This window comes from Pleurodeles waltl, chromosome 9 (genome assembly GCF_031143425.1).
Source record: "Pleurodeles waltl isolate 20211129_DDA chromosome 9, aPleWal1.hap1.20221129, whole genome shotgun sequence".
NCBI classification, from domain to species: Eukaryota; Metazoa; Chordata; class Amphibia; order Caudata; family Salamandridae; genus Pleurodeles; species Pleurodeles waltl.
Window position 1 is genome coordinate 385845026 of NC_090448.1, and position 14716 is coordinate 385859741.

General features: G+C 43.5%; 1 protein-coding gene across 2 annotated transcripts in view; it reads left to right on the top strand.

Moving 5' to 3' along the window:
- Positions 1 to 908: 908 nt before the first annotated feature.
- CCDC175 (coiled-coil domain containing 175) overlaps positions 909 to 14716 on the top strand; it is a 268009-nt gene continuing 254201 nt past the window's right edge. For both annotated transcript variants that reach the window (XM_069207017.1, XM_069207018.1), the window contains exon 1: positions 909 to 1053. In XM_069207017.1, coding sequence (XP_069063118.1) covers positions 966 to 1053 — 88 coding nt within the window. In that variant the 5' untranslated portion in view covers positions 909 to 965. The remainder of the gene's footprint in view (positions 1054 to 14716) is intronic.

Sequence of the window (14716 nt, forward strand, 5' to 3'; positions counted from 1 at the left end):
TCACCCAGTGCTCAATTGTGACATAACGGCCAACATCAGCTACAGGACCGTTCTACTGCTGAGAACCCGTGTGTCAATTTCACCAGTTCCAGCGCCCTACACAAATGCATTGACAATGGCCATAGCTCTCGCATTGCCAAGACCAAATGGCTTTTCCAATGCTTGTTTCTTTAGGTTTGTTGTTTGCAATGTTTTGACCAGCTCCTGTTTAGACTCGTTGCGACTTTTGAGGCGGGGTTCATCGTTTTCTTTCTAGCTACTATTATGCCCTCGTTGTTGCCTTTCTCGGGCTTTTCTATTGCAAAAGACTATAATCAGGTCTGACCTCTGATCTCATAGACATTTTACAGTGAGCACAAGATGTTGCTGTTAGGAAAGTCTACAACCTCAGGAAATGCGATATGCCAGCATCTTGGCAGACCAGGAGTTACACTGACAGGAAGTGGAACAAAAATCTCATTAAGAAATTGCAAAACATTTACTGGATTCAATTTGAAAATAAAACATCATTTTCAAAGATTGATTTTTTGAATCAAAATTGGTGGCAGATATTAAATAAGATACGTTGTGGTGAAGTTGCCTTTTTCCAACATACTGCCTATTACACATTAAGTTCTATATTTTTTTACACTTTTAACGGTATAGTAATTTCTAGTTCTTTCGTTATACCAAATCTCTTCATCCGCCTGGTGTTTCAATTTTAAGTTCATAGTTTTGTATCCGTTTCAAGTCAGTCGGTGAGATTGCTTAGGGCTCCGTGAAAAAGGGTGTTCTCTCAAATAAACACTCACCCGCTAGTACAGAAGAACAAAAAGACTGAAGGAGTGGCCAGACCATTATTTTCATGTTTTTTTATCTAGACGACCGGTGACCGCGTCAGGTTTCTATGGCAACAACTCCATCTTTAACACAAAACGTCGGCAGAGTGAGTGCTATCAGGAAGGCTAGTACGAACCGAAGAGAGGATGGCGGAAATCACGAAAGCTCTCGCCTTGAGTTCATTGCCGGAGTCCCCGGCTGTCTCCGCGGCTCTAGAACACCTGTCTGCTATCGGTGAGTGATGGAAGCCTGGCGCAGGTGACTCTGAAAGTTGTCACTGAAGTTCATACACCCGCAGCCATGTCACCGCTTTAGGATAGATTGTGTCTCCTCAGCGGCCATTGGTGAATCAGGCATCCGGCCGTCTCTACAATTGAGTTTTTTTTTGTTCGTTCCTTGACTTCCAGTGGACAGGCAGGACGAAGGGGGAACGAGAAATACGTGAGGATGATGGGTTATTTCTGGAGTGGGAAACTAATTCCATGTAGTCAAGTGGATCCTTAGAGCCTGCCTGCACGGAACGAGGATTAACAAAACGGCAACCATGCCACGGTCAGGCACACGTTCACTGTTTATATGTGCAGTATTTTCACTGGCTGTCGCCCTCATTCACCCCTGAGCTTCGCACTCTTCATATATACCAACAGGCCCGATTCAAGGAGGAGACTCCCAATTTTGAAGCCCAAAAATTGCTTTATTTTAGCTGCCTCCTGCCTAAAACTGTCTCTGCTTCAACAGAAGTCAATGGAGAAAATGCATTACCCCGATTTTTTTCAAAACCTCCCTTCTTCCAAGTCTAAAATGTTGACATCCGTGAATGCCTCTCACAGATCCGGTTCTAGGACTTTTGGGTCCCCACAGAAAAGGAATGTGTGAGGCACCTCTAATTTGTATACAATGTGAAATCACAGGAAATAACATCACAGTAAGTGCCATCTGTTGATGAAGTGACTTTCCAAGAAGCAACTTTCTTGGTATGGATATCAGTAAGATGATAAAACATGAATAATAACTCTTAAAAGTACATATGTTAACATTTATATTTATTAGACATACATTATATTATTCATGCTCGATGGAAAGGTTTAGCCTAGCTCGATCCAAAACCCGTATCTTTAAACAAATATTATTAGTTGGCTTCCAGATTAGTGCATTAGGTATGTGTGTATGGACGCTATTTATATAGTGCAGAACTAGCTCAATAGCTATGAAATGCTGTACACTGTCAAAGCCAAAGACAGTGTACATGTGATAGGAGGAGTAGATGTTTTGTGGACTGTGACTACATTATGATGCATGTTTTTTCTACAGTTGAGTGTTGAGCTGTTTTCTTAATTAGTGCTGGGTTTGGGCTGTCCGAATGGGCATGGGGATATCGATCCAGATCTGCGATGCTTAGATGGGAAAGGCCTTTTGTTTGTTTTTTATTTTTATCACTTCTTCCTCCATCTGAAGGTGTCCTTGCTGCAGTTGTGTGGAGAGTCACTGGTAATGGCGAGCTTGTCATCCAAGTAGTCAGCGGTGTCAATCATGTGTTTGTGCTATTTCTGTAGATCAAACCTAGCCAAAAGGTAACAGAGCACAATACAGGGTCAATGACAGGCGTAAAGTCAAAGAGTGATAGGAAAGGTAGCTGATTTGTGGACTGTTAATGTATTGTGATGCTTTGTAGATGATGCAGCTGGGTGCGGACTGGCAAGGGCAACCTGTGGAATCCCATCTCAGAATGCTGTGGTTATACTTAAGAAAGATATGAACGCAAATAAAAGAGTTGAAAATGGCTTGACGTCTGTTAAAAGCATCTTACAGGGCACTGTAAAACACCAGAAACAACTGGAATACAGTCACAGGTAGCCCAAAATTATTTAATGTCATGTGCTGTGAGCCATGGCTGCAACACCCCTATCAACATCGTCAGAAGCCTTGAAATATTCTGATACTAATTATTAGTATACTCTTGCATGGTTCCAGAGTGCATTTACTTTCATAAATTAGCATGAATCAGATTCAACTAACAGTTTTGAGACACGTCTTCTTTCACCCTGCATATGATGATTTCTCCCATTTTGTGGAACACCTGGAAAGCACATGTTTCAAATGCAAATAAATAATGCCGCAAAGCTGGGTAAATAACCAGTCTATTTACTTGGACCTCTTAGTGTTGTACTAGGGCTCCAAGGCCCAGAGGAGGGAAGCTAGGATTCTAGGGTTGCACCTGATCAATATTTTACTCTCATGGCCAGTTTTTTTATGTCTAAACTAGAGCAAAGGAGCAAAAATCTCAACAGAACTTCTTGGTATAGAACAATATAGAACAAAAAATGTTTGCCTAATCAGGCTAAGTAACATTTCTCAAATTTGAAGTGCGGAAAACATAAAGACAAATGGTGTACAGCAGCAGTCATCAAATTTGGGGATCCCTCATTGAGCTCAGAGGTGCACCAGCCTCTGGCCAGCAGAACCATTAATCATGCTGGAAGGTAACAAGACGAACATCATGCTTATTACAATAGTGCTGAATTTTTAGTGAAGGACACTAGTGGCTGTGAGCTACTCTATAATGTGCCATCTCTAATTACTTTTTTCAAGCGGTTCCTGGTTTGAATTAGGGTGTCAAAGTGGGAGAAGGATAATGGGTTGGAAATAACCCTTAAAGTCCCTTACCTCACTTCTGATAAAAGAATACTGTGGTCACTTTTACATCTTTTTGGACTCCAGCCGCCACAAGCTTTAGGGCAACCATGAATTTAATTGCATTTTCAAAATGAGTGGTAACTGAGCATAACCGCAATGTCTGAATTGCTACCTCTTTCATAGAATTATTATGAGAAAATAGGTTTGTCATATTGGACCACTCCAATAAACTTTTTTTTTTTTTTAAAGGGAGTGGATGTGGCATTAAAATGATTGAAGACCATTGGTACAGAGACTATGATGTAATTAAAAGAACAGAATATATCAGCATAATTGCCACCCATAAATTTAAATTAGGAAAGCATAGAAAAGCCACTTCTCTGATTGTATCTCCCAAGCAGTGACCCTGTTCAAATAATTATTCCACATTTTATTAGAGCTTCAGATTCCTCATTTACAACAGTCCAAACATCTATGTGATAATCTTGCTCAATTCTTATTCAACAAGATTAAACTAACACTTGACAACTTCCTGGGCACGAAAAAAAATCCTACACATGATAACCCTTCTATGACCACTCACAACATCCCACACATCACAACATCCCAACTGTGATAACGTCACATTTTTTCACACCAATTAATGGTGCAGATCTTGGTGCTTCTGCTACACCTGTCTTCTAACAGGCTTATGCCCATCTAAATGTATAAACATATTTTCCATTTTCTCAAAACTCAACTGCTGGACTTGTGTAGCTGTTTGTCAGGACAAGATGTTTTTCTATTGCGTAGAAAAATGCCGCCATGAAATCCATTTAAAAAAAAAACCTATCCTTAATGCACAAGATATCAACAACTTTCGGCCAATTTCGGTTCTACCATTCATTAGCAAACTTTTAGGAAAGTTAGTTTTAAACAACTCCAGCAATTTATCAAAGAAAACAATCCTATTGGTTTGGATGCCTGCTGGACAATGGGTGAGTTAGGACACTGCTACTTTTATATATATCAGCAGCTTTCAATACTATAAATCCATCTACCCTGAAAAAAAAACACATGTAATGGGGCTGGAATGCCAAGAAGTCAAAAAGATAACATTATTTTAATCAGACAGTCAGCAGATCATTAAGTTGCCACATTTTCATTCCACACCTAAGCAATTGCACTGCGGTGTCCCCATGTGCCCGCCCACCCCCCACAAGCTTTTTAATTCATCCTTCTACAACACCTAGGAGCCAGACAATTTCTGTTATGTGTGAAAAGCACACATTTTATATTTAGGGACTGCATCTAGGGTTTGTCAGTCGAAATAAAGGAAGACAGGAGGGAGGAGGAATTTACATCCACCACTCTGCCTTTACTCCACCTGCCAAATAGAGAGATATCCACTCGCCACATGAACATCTGTATACATTGGCAGCAACTGCCGCCATGCTGGTTCTTGTCAAGGTAGGAAAAGCTTTTTTGTTTTCTAAAACAAACTTCGAAAATGGAAGTTTTGTTCTTGAAAAATAAAAAAACGAAGGACCACCACACCATGGGAGTCTTCTCCCATGTTGTTAGGGTGTAAATGTTCATTTTTTTACTGCCACTCAGTGCGAGAATATAGCTTGTGGTGACAGACAGTGAAAAAAGCCATCTGACTGCCCTCTTTAAATAGGGTGGACAGGCGGATGGCTTATGTCTGATGGCCTCCAATCCCTCGGGTGGTCAGAGAATGTTTATGCAAAGTAAACAGTTACTCAATTGGGGTAAACTTTATGGTCCGCCCACTTCTAAATCAGGTGGGTGGACTGAGAACGCTGTCGAAATTACAACTGAGTACCTTCTCTGGCAGATTCCAAATCATCGAAGTAGTTTGTCTAATCCAGGTCCAAATATGAACCTAGCTTAACATGGAAAAACCTTGGCCAACTGCCTTACTTTAAAATGATAGTGGATGGCTTCTAACTTCCTGAAGATAAATCCTACCAAAATCGAGATGCTGTTAATACTAAAAGCATCTGCTTCCTGGGGCATGGCCTACTCTGCCAAATTTATGCAACCTCCTCTATCCCCACCTAAAGACATACGCAGTCTGGGCATCCATCTCAACACCAGTCGGTCCCTCGAAACATGTGACAAATGCATCCGCTATGTGCTTTGGCCAACTTAAGATCTTGATGAAATTTGGGACCTCACATCCATGCAAGTAACACATAACAGTAGTTGACATCTTGATTCATTCTAGGATTGATTACACTTGAGCCATTTAGCCATTTCACAGGTACAAAAGTATTACTGGAAGTCAGAAGTAGCCAAAGGCAAACCTAGGTCCCTCTTCTCTTGACCTTCCATTTCTTGACCAGAACTGCAAAGTCCTAGGGAGAAGGACCACCCTGGGTCTCCCACATGCGGTCCAGCACTGAAAGGCCAGGGGATGGCCCTTCCTTCAGTCTAGCAGCACTTGACCACACCTGTGAGGAATAAGAGAGGGAAGGCCTCTCCAACCATGGCCCAGCACTGCGAGGCACAGAGGAGGGCCCTTCCTTCCTTTGATCTTGCTGCACTGGGCCATGGCAGGTAGCCCTTGATGACAAGAATCAATTTCTAACTTCTAAGAGTGAAGAACAAGCTCCATGCTCACTTACCCTATCCCTGGGACTGCCTCTCCTCACGGCCTCTGGAACATGGCCTGTGAAAGAGAGGTAAATGCAGCAGGGTCCATAGCACCATTACTGTGGTAAAGTAAAAGCGCCCCCCTCACCGTCATTCACTGAGTGCACCATATAATAAAGCCACAATTTAGGCACTTAATACCCCTGGGCCCAGAAAAACTGCACCTGTTGCACTACTGATGGCTATGACCCTGACATGGACCCAGGCACAGAGCCATGGTACAACACTGAGAGACAATTTCAACTGGGTCCCAAGAGGGGTCCTATGTGTGCCCTCCCCCATTCCTCTCAGTCATGGTGTAGCCTTGAGAGGATTGGTGGATAGGACTTACCACACATCAGCCTCACAGCTTTGAACAGGACTGCAAGGCCCATGAGAGAGGGGCCCTCTCCAAGGCCTTGCAATGCTACACCATGGCTAGAAGGCATAAAGTAGGGGCCGCCACTTCCCTAGGCCTTGCAACCACGGTCTAGTGCTGTGAGGCCTAGGAGAGGACACCCCAGAATATGGACCACCCCACCATGATACAGAGCTGCGAGGCACAAGATAGGGTATTTCCATCCCCTGGGCCTAACAGCTGTGGTCTAGTGCTGGAAGGGCCAAGGGAATGTGGCCCCATTGCCCAGGGACCACATACATGGTCCGGTGCTGCAGTGCCTGGGGAAGGTGAGTCCTCTTCCTTGGACCTCGCAGCCATGGTTCCCAGCCTTTGAATCACTGACCCTCGTTGTGGACTAGTTAGAAATGTGGAGCCAAGAGACGTTTTTTAGTCTTGCCCTCCCATTTGGCCAATTGTGTGCTCTTTGGCAATGACTTTTCTGAACTTATTGCTGTATACACGCTCTTTGGCAAGATTGGGAGTATTTTGATTGAATGTAAAAACTGCTGGTCAGCATGATTTAAAAATGGACTGAATATTACTGGTAAGTGACAAGTGTCCAGTTGCATGCTACAGTTACCTAAATGCATACAATGGTAAATGTATAATCTTTGCACCAAGTAGCAGTGCACTGCAGTCCTGGGTCTACAAACGTAACCAGATATTTGATCCTGGGGTAATAACACTCTCCCTGTCCCTTGTCCATTGATCTCACAATATGGCATCATAATTCCATCACCTTGAAACAGGCTTAATGTAAGAAAGAGACACCAAGGGCATACTGCCCGGACAGGTGCTGAGAATGGGTAGAGGATGGGAGAGGAATTGACATTACGGCCAGAGCTGCTGCTGACTTTGAAACAGCGAAACGATGTTTGAGTCTCCATGTCAGCTCAACGCCCTCTGTTTCTGGGCATATTACTTAATTTCCCCCTGCATAAAAAAGGAATATATCCTTGTGTAATGTAAGTATTGCTAATGTAAAGTGCTATAATACTTTTGGGTCGAGTTTGCACTATAGAAAAGTGCAAACATTTGAAAAGTGTTTCATTAATTCAAAAAACGTTACATATTATTAGTTGAAGGTGCTTCTGAAGCTGCACGGTTAAGGACCCCCTCTTGTGCTGCAGCCCTCTTTGCCTGCCACTGACAAACATCTCTTTCACATAAAGGGCTGAAAATGTGAGAGTTGTTTGTCCTTTGAAAGAGTTAAAAGTGCAGGGACACCAAAATGCGGGACAGTGGGGGTCATATAGTGCCTTTGAGTGTGTGTGTGTGTGGGGGGGGGCAAGATCCTGAAACTCAGGCCAAACCTGCTAAACGCAGATGTGCCTCGCAGCTATGGTATGGGGCTGTGATGCCCAAGTGGAAAGGGCCCCCACCCCTGGGCCTCAGCACAATTGTCCAGTGCTGCAAAGCCCATGGGAGGTGAGCCTCTTCCCCTGTTCCTCGCACCGCTGCACAGGCTTGCAAGGCATAGGTGAGAGATGTCCCTCCCCTGAACCACGCAGTGTTGCACGGTAGGTGGGATGCTCAGTACAGGGCAAGGGAGAACAGTGTGGTGAGGCATGCTCAATGTTGTTTGTGTGACTGCCGCCTGACAGTCTTCGACCTAAGGTACTGCTGCTTCTACTGAACCTGAGACCCTGGACCGTTTGGCACACTGATTCCACCTGGCTGAAGTGTTCCCCTAGTGTGAGGCTTGGAGTGAAACATACAGTGTGTCCGAAGAGCCGCCAGTCACACTGTAAGTGTGGCTCCGGGACTTTCCATTCATCAGAGTGCTCATACCCAGTATCCACTCTGCTTGAAGGCCAGCCTCCGCACAGAGTGCTGTATGTCACTATTCTAAATACACAAATTCCATCTGACAGCGTGGATGAGTTATTTTCCCAGGCCAAGATATGCTCAGTTTGTGTATGCTTTTCCTCTGAGAATCTAAATCTGTAATAAACAGCTTCAGACTCTCAGACTGACAGGAAAGAAAGTGGAGGGGAGGCAACCACAGAACATCCAAGTGGGCAAATCACCACTGCTTTAACCTGAAGAGGAGGGTATATGTTCTATCGGTCACTGAACGAGGAAAAATGTCTTTTAAAACAAGATATTTGAAGAGTTTAGTAAATTACTAAATTGCTGATTTTATATATTTCTCTAAATATATTTACTGATCCAAAAGGATTTCAGAAATTTCTGAAGTGAATTCTTGGATTTATCAAGGGTTCAGACTTCATCCACGTCTCCAGTTAAGAATTATTTTCATGCACAATGCTCCTTTTTTAAAATATTTTTCACTTGTTTGCTTATTCACTGAGTCTTATTAGCGTTATTCCTCTTGAATCTGGAAAGGCCAATCAGTGGCTGCTGGTTCTTATCCTTGGTGGGTGCTGTAGTTTACATATGGGTTTTAAAGGGAACGACCGCAAGAGCACCTGTCATGCTCTGTGGCTGAGGAACTTCCGGCATCTGACACAACCCGATTGTGTTCAAGATGGATACACAAGTTCGGTACCTGGTTTGAATTTTAGGAGCCTCACTGGGATGGAATACGCGATCAAGAGACAAGCATGTTATCACATTTGATGCCCTTAGTCGACATTGTGCGATTGCTTCAGTGACAGGTACTTGAACGTCGAAAGCATCAGCAACCGCAAAACGCACACTTCAGCGCCCCCCCTCCCCCCAACGCTGGAAAGCCCAGGTACTGCTACACGCCATGCTGCACGGCCCGACGCCTACATTTTAAACATTGATTCACCCGCTCAAATTGCCCCTTGACTACACTACATTTTGCCACATTTTACATGGCTTCAGAGCAAGAGAGAATTTTTAACCTCTCAACTTTGTGACTAAGCGTAGATACTGAAGCTGAAAAGCAATAAGCGCTGTTTTCTAGAGTGAGGGGAAGGAGCTTGGTACACCAGGTGCTGAGCAGACCTGTGAATTTCATTTGCCATGCAGTGTCATATCTTCTATGTAAGACAAAGAACATTCTTCACAACGTCATATGCTTAGAAAGGGTATAAGTGGTAATGGTAGCTGGTTTAACTCGGCATTAGCCATACTAAAGCCTGAAAAGCTGAGGTGAAAACCGCAGGTCTGGGGGAGGGCAAAAGGCGATCCTCTGGGTGGGGTAGACCCTGGAGGTACAGCAGAAGTGGCCCGTGTAGCTACAAGTGTGGCTTACGAGACTCTAGGTAAGGATAAAGCGTTGCATTCATCTACAGCCTTATTAATTGTAAAGTATGAGGCGGATTACTCGCTGCCGAAGGGCTGTGCACCTGGCAAACCAGTGGGCACAGGGAAACACTGCAATCACACCTTAGGGGCAAACTCCAGTGCATCTAGACCCTCAACATCACGGCTGGAACATTTCAACACCTCACTGAATCAATCCATCAATCAAGATAAGCAGCATGGCAAAATTATTCTTGTAAGTGATGCAGAGAGCCTCATGCCTGCTGGGAGAACCGGTTCTTGCAACCTCAAAATTTGTAAACAAAAGGACATGGCCAATGATGGAGGGCAAATTGGCGATGAAGTAGGAAGACCCCCTCGAGTCTTCCTCTGATAATGTCACTGTCGCATAGGCTCTCATTATTCTAATGAGACTACTAGATTTTGAGCGGCAGAATCACCCGCGGTGTGGTGAGACTGAGCCTGACCCTGTTCTGCTTTCCCCCTTATCTCATAACCGAGCTTACAGAACCTCTCTGGAATGCACTTCTGAGTTTAAAGAAGACATTTATTGTTATTAATTCCCCACCACGAGGTTCCTGAGAGACGAAATTAGTAGATTGGAAGCACACGTTCAAAAGTAGTCGCAGCAATGAAAGCAAAATATATCAAAGTACTTCTCAGTTGCAATGTACATCAAATATAGGTGATTATATTGTAGCATAACTTCAAAGCAAAGCATAAAAGTCCAAATTCATCACCGTAGGACCTAGAGCTCAGCTTCATCTTTCTGGGGTCTGCAAGTTGATGACTCCGGTCAACTGCGAGAAAGAGATTCTCTACCCAAACGGGAGACAGGCAACTGACGTCTAGCTCCTGTCTGAAGTCAAAGCAGATTCAATCTACCCTGCTGTAGCCCAGAGTCATCCTTAAAAGCAAACTCACTGTGAGAGCCGAAGAACCTTGGAGAGTGGCCAATTCACCCGAGCCCCCGAGCTCTCAGACTGGATTGCGAGGTAAACACAAAATCTACGTGCTCTTATCAGCTAAGGGCTGGTGTGAAGAAAACAGCTTGGTCCATCTTGTGGAAAAACACAGCTTGGAAAAACACAGCTCATCTGCAATGTCTCAACTGCAATGTCTAACCCCACGTTAAAGCCAATAGGCAGCTAACCTAAATATCAAATGTAATGTCTAATGTCACGTCAAAGCCAATAGGCAGCTAAACTGAATACAGAATGTAATGGCTAACTCCATGTTAAAGCCAATAGGCAGCTAAACTGAACAAAACATAATGGGGGTTATTCTAACTTTGGAGGAGGTGTTAATCCGTCCCAAAAGTGACGGAAAAGTGACGGATTTACCACCAGCCGTATTACGAGTCCATTATATCCTATGGAACTCGTAATACGGCTGGTGGTATATCCGTCACTTTACCGTCACTTTTGGGACGGATTAACACTCCTCCAAAGTTAGAATAACCCCCATTATGTGCTACTGGTGAACATTGAGCAACTAATATGCGCAGTGGTGAAACACAAAGTCATTGGTCAAACACAATTAATAGCATCACAGACCCACTGCAGGTGACACCTGTCGCCCCAATCCGGGTTTTGCTCCGACCAACTAGCAGTGCCTCATCTCTACCCGAGGGCAGGGATGACTGGGCAGCCGAGCGCATGACATGATTGGTTTCTCAGGGAAACCGTGGTCACTCGGGTCTCATCTGTTTCTCTCAGTTACATTAGTCTCATATATACAATGACAAACAGAGGCAGTATATGTTTAAGTAATGTTTTTAATGAAGCAACTGCATCTTAGATAGCAAAGCGTGAGCTTCAATAACCAGGACGACACAACATGACAGTATTAAAATTGTGACAAGGAGAGTGAAGCTTAAGAATAATGCTACCATATTGTCACTACAGTCGGTAAACTAACTCCTACCTAAGCTATAATAGAGCACAGCGTGTTAAGCTCTAATTCTGCCCTTCAGGTTCCCCTGGGAAGACATCATCCCCCATACTTGAGCAAAGGCCTGCGGTCTGCAAAACAGCTGCAGCGAAGCATTCGACAATCAGCATACAGACGTGGTTCTCTGGCTGGAATCTCCCTATAAAGTGTAAGGGACAGGGAAGTGTTTTTATGATAACACAACTGATATGCTGAGAAAATGTCCCTACGTAAGGATGTGTGTTTTCTATGAATGTCGGAGACTAGACTTATACCACGTTTACTAGCAATGTACCTTGCTGAGCCTTGGAAGAAGCACAGAGTGAGCAAGAATGTCTTGTTTGAGAACAGAGTGCTGGCCTATGCAAAAAGAGTTAGATAAACAGAAAAAAAACAAGACCGTAAAAGTGGCTATTGTAACAATAATAAAATAAAGTTGAATAAAATATATCTAGGTTAGAGTGCACAGGGGCTTGGCTTAGTGTGTTAAAATAACGTGCATGGAGCTATAGCTAAAAATGGCTACACAACATCGCCAACGCTCCGAACTTACTGTCTAATTCCCTGCCTAAGGCTAGATTAGAAACAGAGAGGGGAGGTGCGAAGCAGACATACCCCTTATTTGTAGCTCCTGGCTGTAGAGCAACACGTAAGGAAGGCAGCCATGGGGAAGGAGCTCAGTGAATGTTGCTCAGAAGGCGAGACCCTGCAAGAAAATGCATGAGAAAATGACTATGTCGTCCCAGATCTTGTGGCTCCTATGCGAGTAAACTCCATCACACCCCAGCCGGCTTTTTCCGCACCTCTTGGAGGCCCCCCGCAGGACAATGGCAGACATGGCAGAAAAGGGCATAATACACAAACTTTAACTCTCATGCCTGAAAAGAAGCCATGAGAGTGGGCTGAGGGGGAGGGGTAAAGTTGTTTCATCAGTGGATCTAGGTATTGCGCAAAACAAATTGTTAGATACCAACACAGTACTTCAGATTTTAGATGAGCTCAGGGCTATGAAAATTTCTTAATAAGAAGTGTAAAAAAGAACAGAGCAGCATCTCTGCCAGATTCACACTACTATGCAACAGCTTTCGACACGCATGGCAGGGTTTGAAAAGGGGGTTTCAGATTTGACATTGGGCCTCGACAAGCAGCATTATCCTCTAAACTCCAGGCTGAACTTGCAGATCTGCAGTCTAAAGTTGATGACGTCGAAAATAGATCTTGGCGTTCTAACTTAAGATTTATAGGAATTCCTGAGGGCCTTGAGGCCAGGCAGTCAGTAGCCAGTATTATCACTGATGTGCAAATATATATATCCTGAGGCTGCAGCGTGACATCTAGATCTGATGATCATGCAAGCACATTGTGTTCCCGCCAACCAACCTACCAATGCTAAATAACCACAAACGATCCTAGATAATTTTGGAGACTTTCATAATAAAGAACAGATTTTGGCCAACGCCATCTGGGATAAAGTCTATAGAGCCTGTTTAGTGCTTAATATCTTTCAGAATTTAGGCACCCCCACAGACATTGTCCAGCAGTGCAAATTGAAAATTCCCCATAAGGGACGATCCCATATCTTTCAATCCATCGAGCAAGCAAGAGACTTTTTGCGCCTCCTACAACAGCCAGGATAGAGGGTAGCTCCTAGTTTATCAAGTAGTTGTCAGTTGCCTTGAATGACAAGGCACCTTTGCAGAGAAAGGGTTGTGAGAGTGATAGAGCGTTCCGTCCTAATAAATTACCTGTATTTGGACGCTCTTGGGTCGATGAATCTTTTGACCAAGTGGGGCTCTCTTCACCCGAGATTAGTCAATTTAATCAAATCAATAATCAATAACGAACATAAGCAATGCCCTGATCAACATAACACTTCACAATTAATCCAGAAAACATTTCGGCGAACCATGACCTTCCGGCCATGAATAACCACACCAGTTTATTCAAAGTTAATGAATTTATTTCCCTATATTAACAAAGCTAGCACGATATAAATGTGTCTCAACACCAAATGATATATGTAAATGAACATTAATAGCTGTCCATAACGGCGAAAAAGATGCAATCTATGCAGCATTTGAATAACAATGCATTCGATGATAGCAACACAAACCACTAAAACTATAATCTGTAATGGGCTAATTGCATACATTTGTCAGCATAACAAGGTCTCAAATTGCATCGTGCAACAAATGAATCCTCATCTAACCTCAAATTAGCATCTGCATGTGGGATTTCATGCAAAAACAATTTAGCAACATTGATTTGGAAAACTCCTAACTAGGGCTCTTATCAAAAATCAGCAGTTGGTTACCTAAAAAGAAACACAATGCAATTGTACATTTTCCTTTCATATTTACCAAATTCAATCAGCATTCAAGGAAGTCTTTGTCTCACAGGTACCGGTTTCGATCAGCATGGGACGGGGGCAAAAGGGGCAGGGTGGACGGGGCAATTGCCTCACAGCGGCAAGATAAAAGGACAAAACTACTACTTTATGCAAAGGGGCAAATCAAAGTTAAAGTCTCTAGGGCGAGAATTACTTAAAGTCTCTTTCTCTCGATTAGAGAAAGCATCAAAGTCTCATTTAAAATGGCATCGAACATCAATTGGCATCGTAGAAGATGGCAAAATGACGAAGTCGGCAAGATGGGCCATAATGTCTGCAATGTCTGCAATGTCTAATGTCCTCAATGGGTGCAATGGGTAATGGCTGCTTTCTTCTTGTGCACCAGGTTTAAATAATCAACAGTTCAAATCCAGTAGGGTCTTCCATTGGAGGGTTCATAGGTTGGCTTCAAATTGTCCAATCAAAAACAACAATTCACAAGCTTCTACCTAGGCATACATTATCCTTGGAGTCGGGAACGTAAGTTGCAACATATTTTACCAATTAACTCACTTTCAGAGCTTCCATTGTCTGCACCTGCAGATTGACCTTGGAGCAAAGAAGAAGATGCCAGGCTGGCACGAAACCTTAAAGATAAGCATGTGAACCGATCTCACTGGAAAAGTACAGCTTCAAGCAAGAATACACGTTTTATTAGCACATTAGAAAAACACGAGCATCTAAACCGTGAGACAAGGCAACAAGGC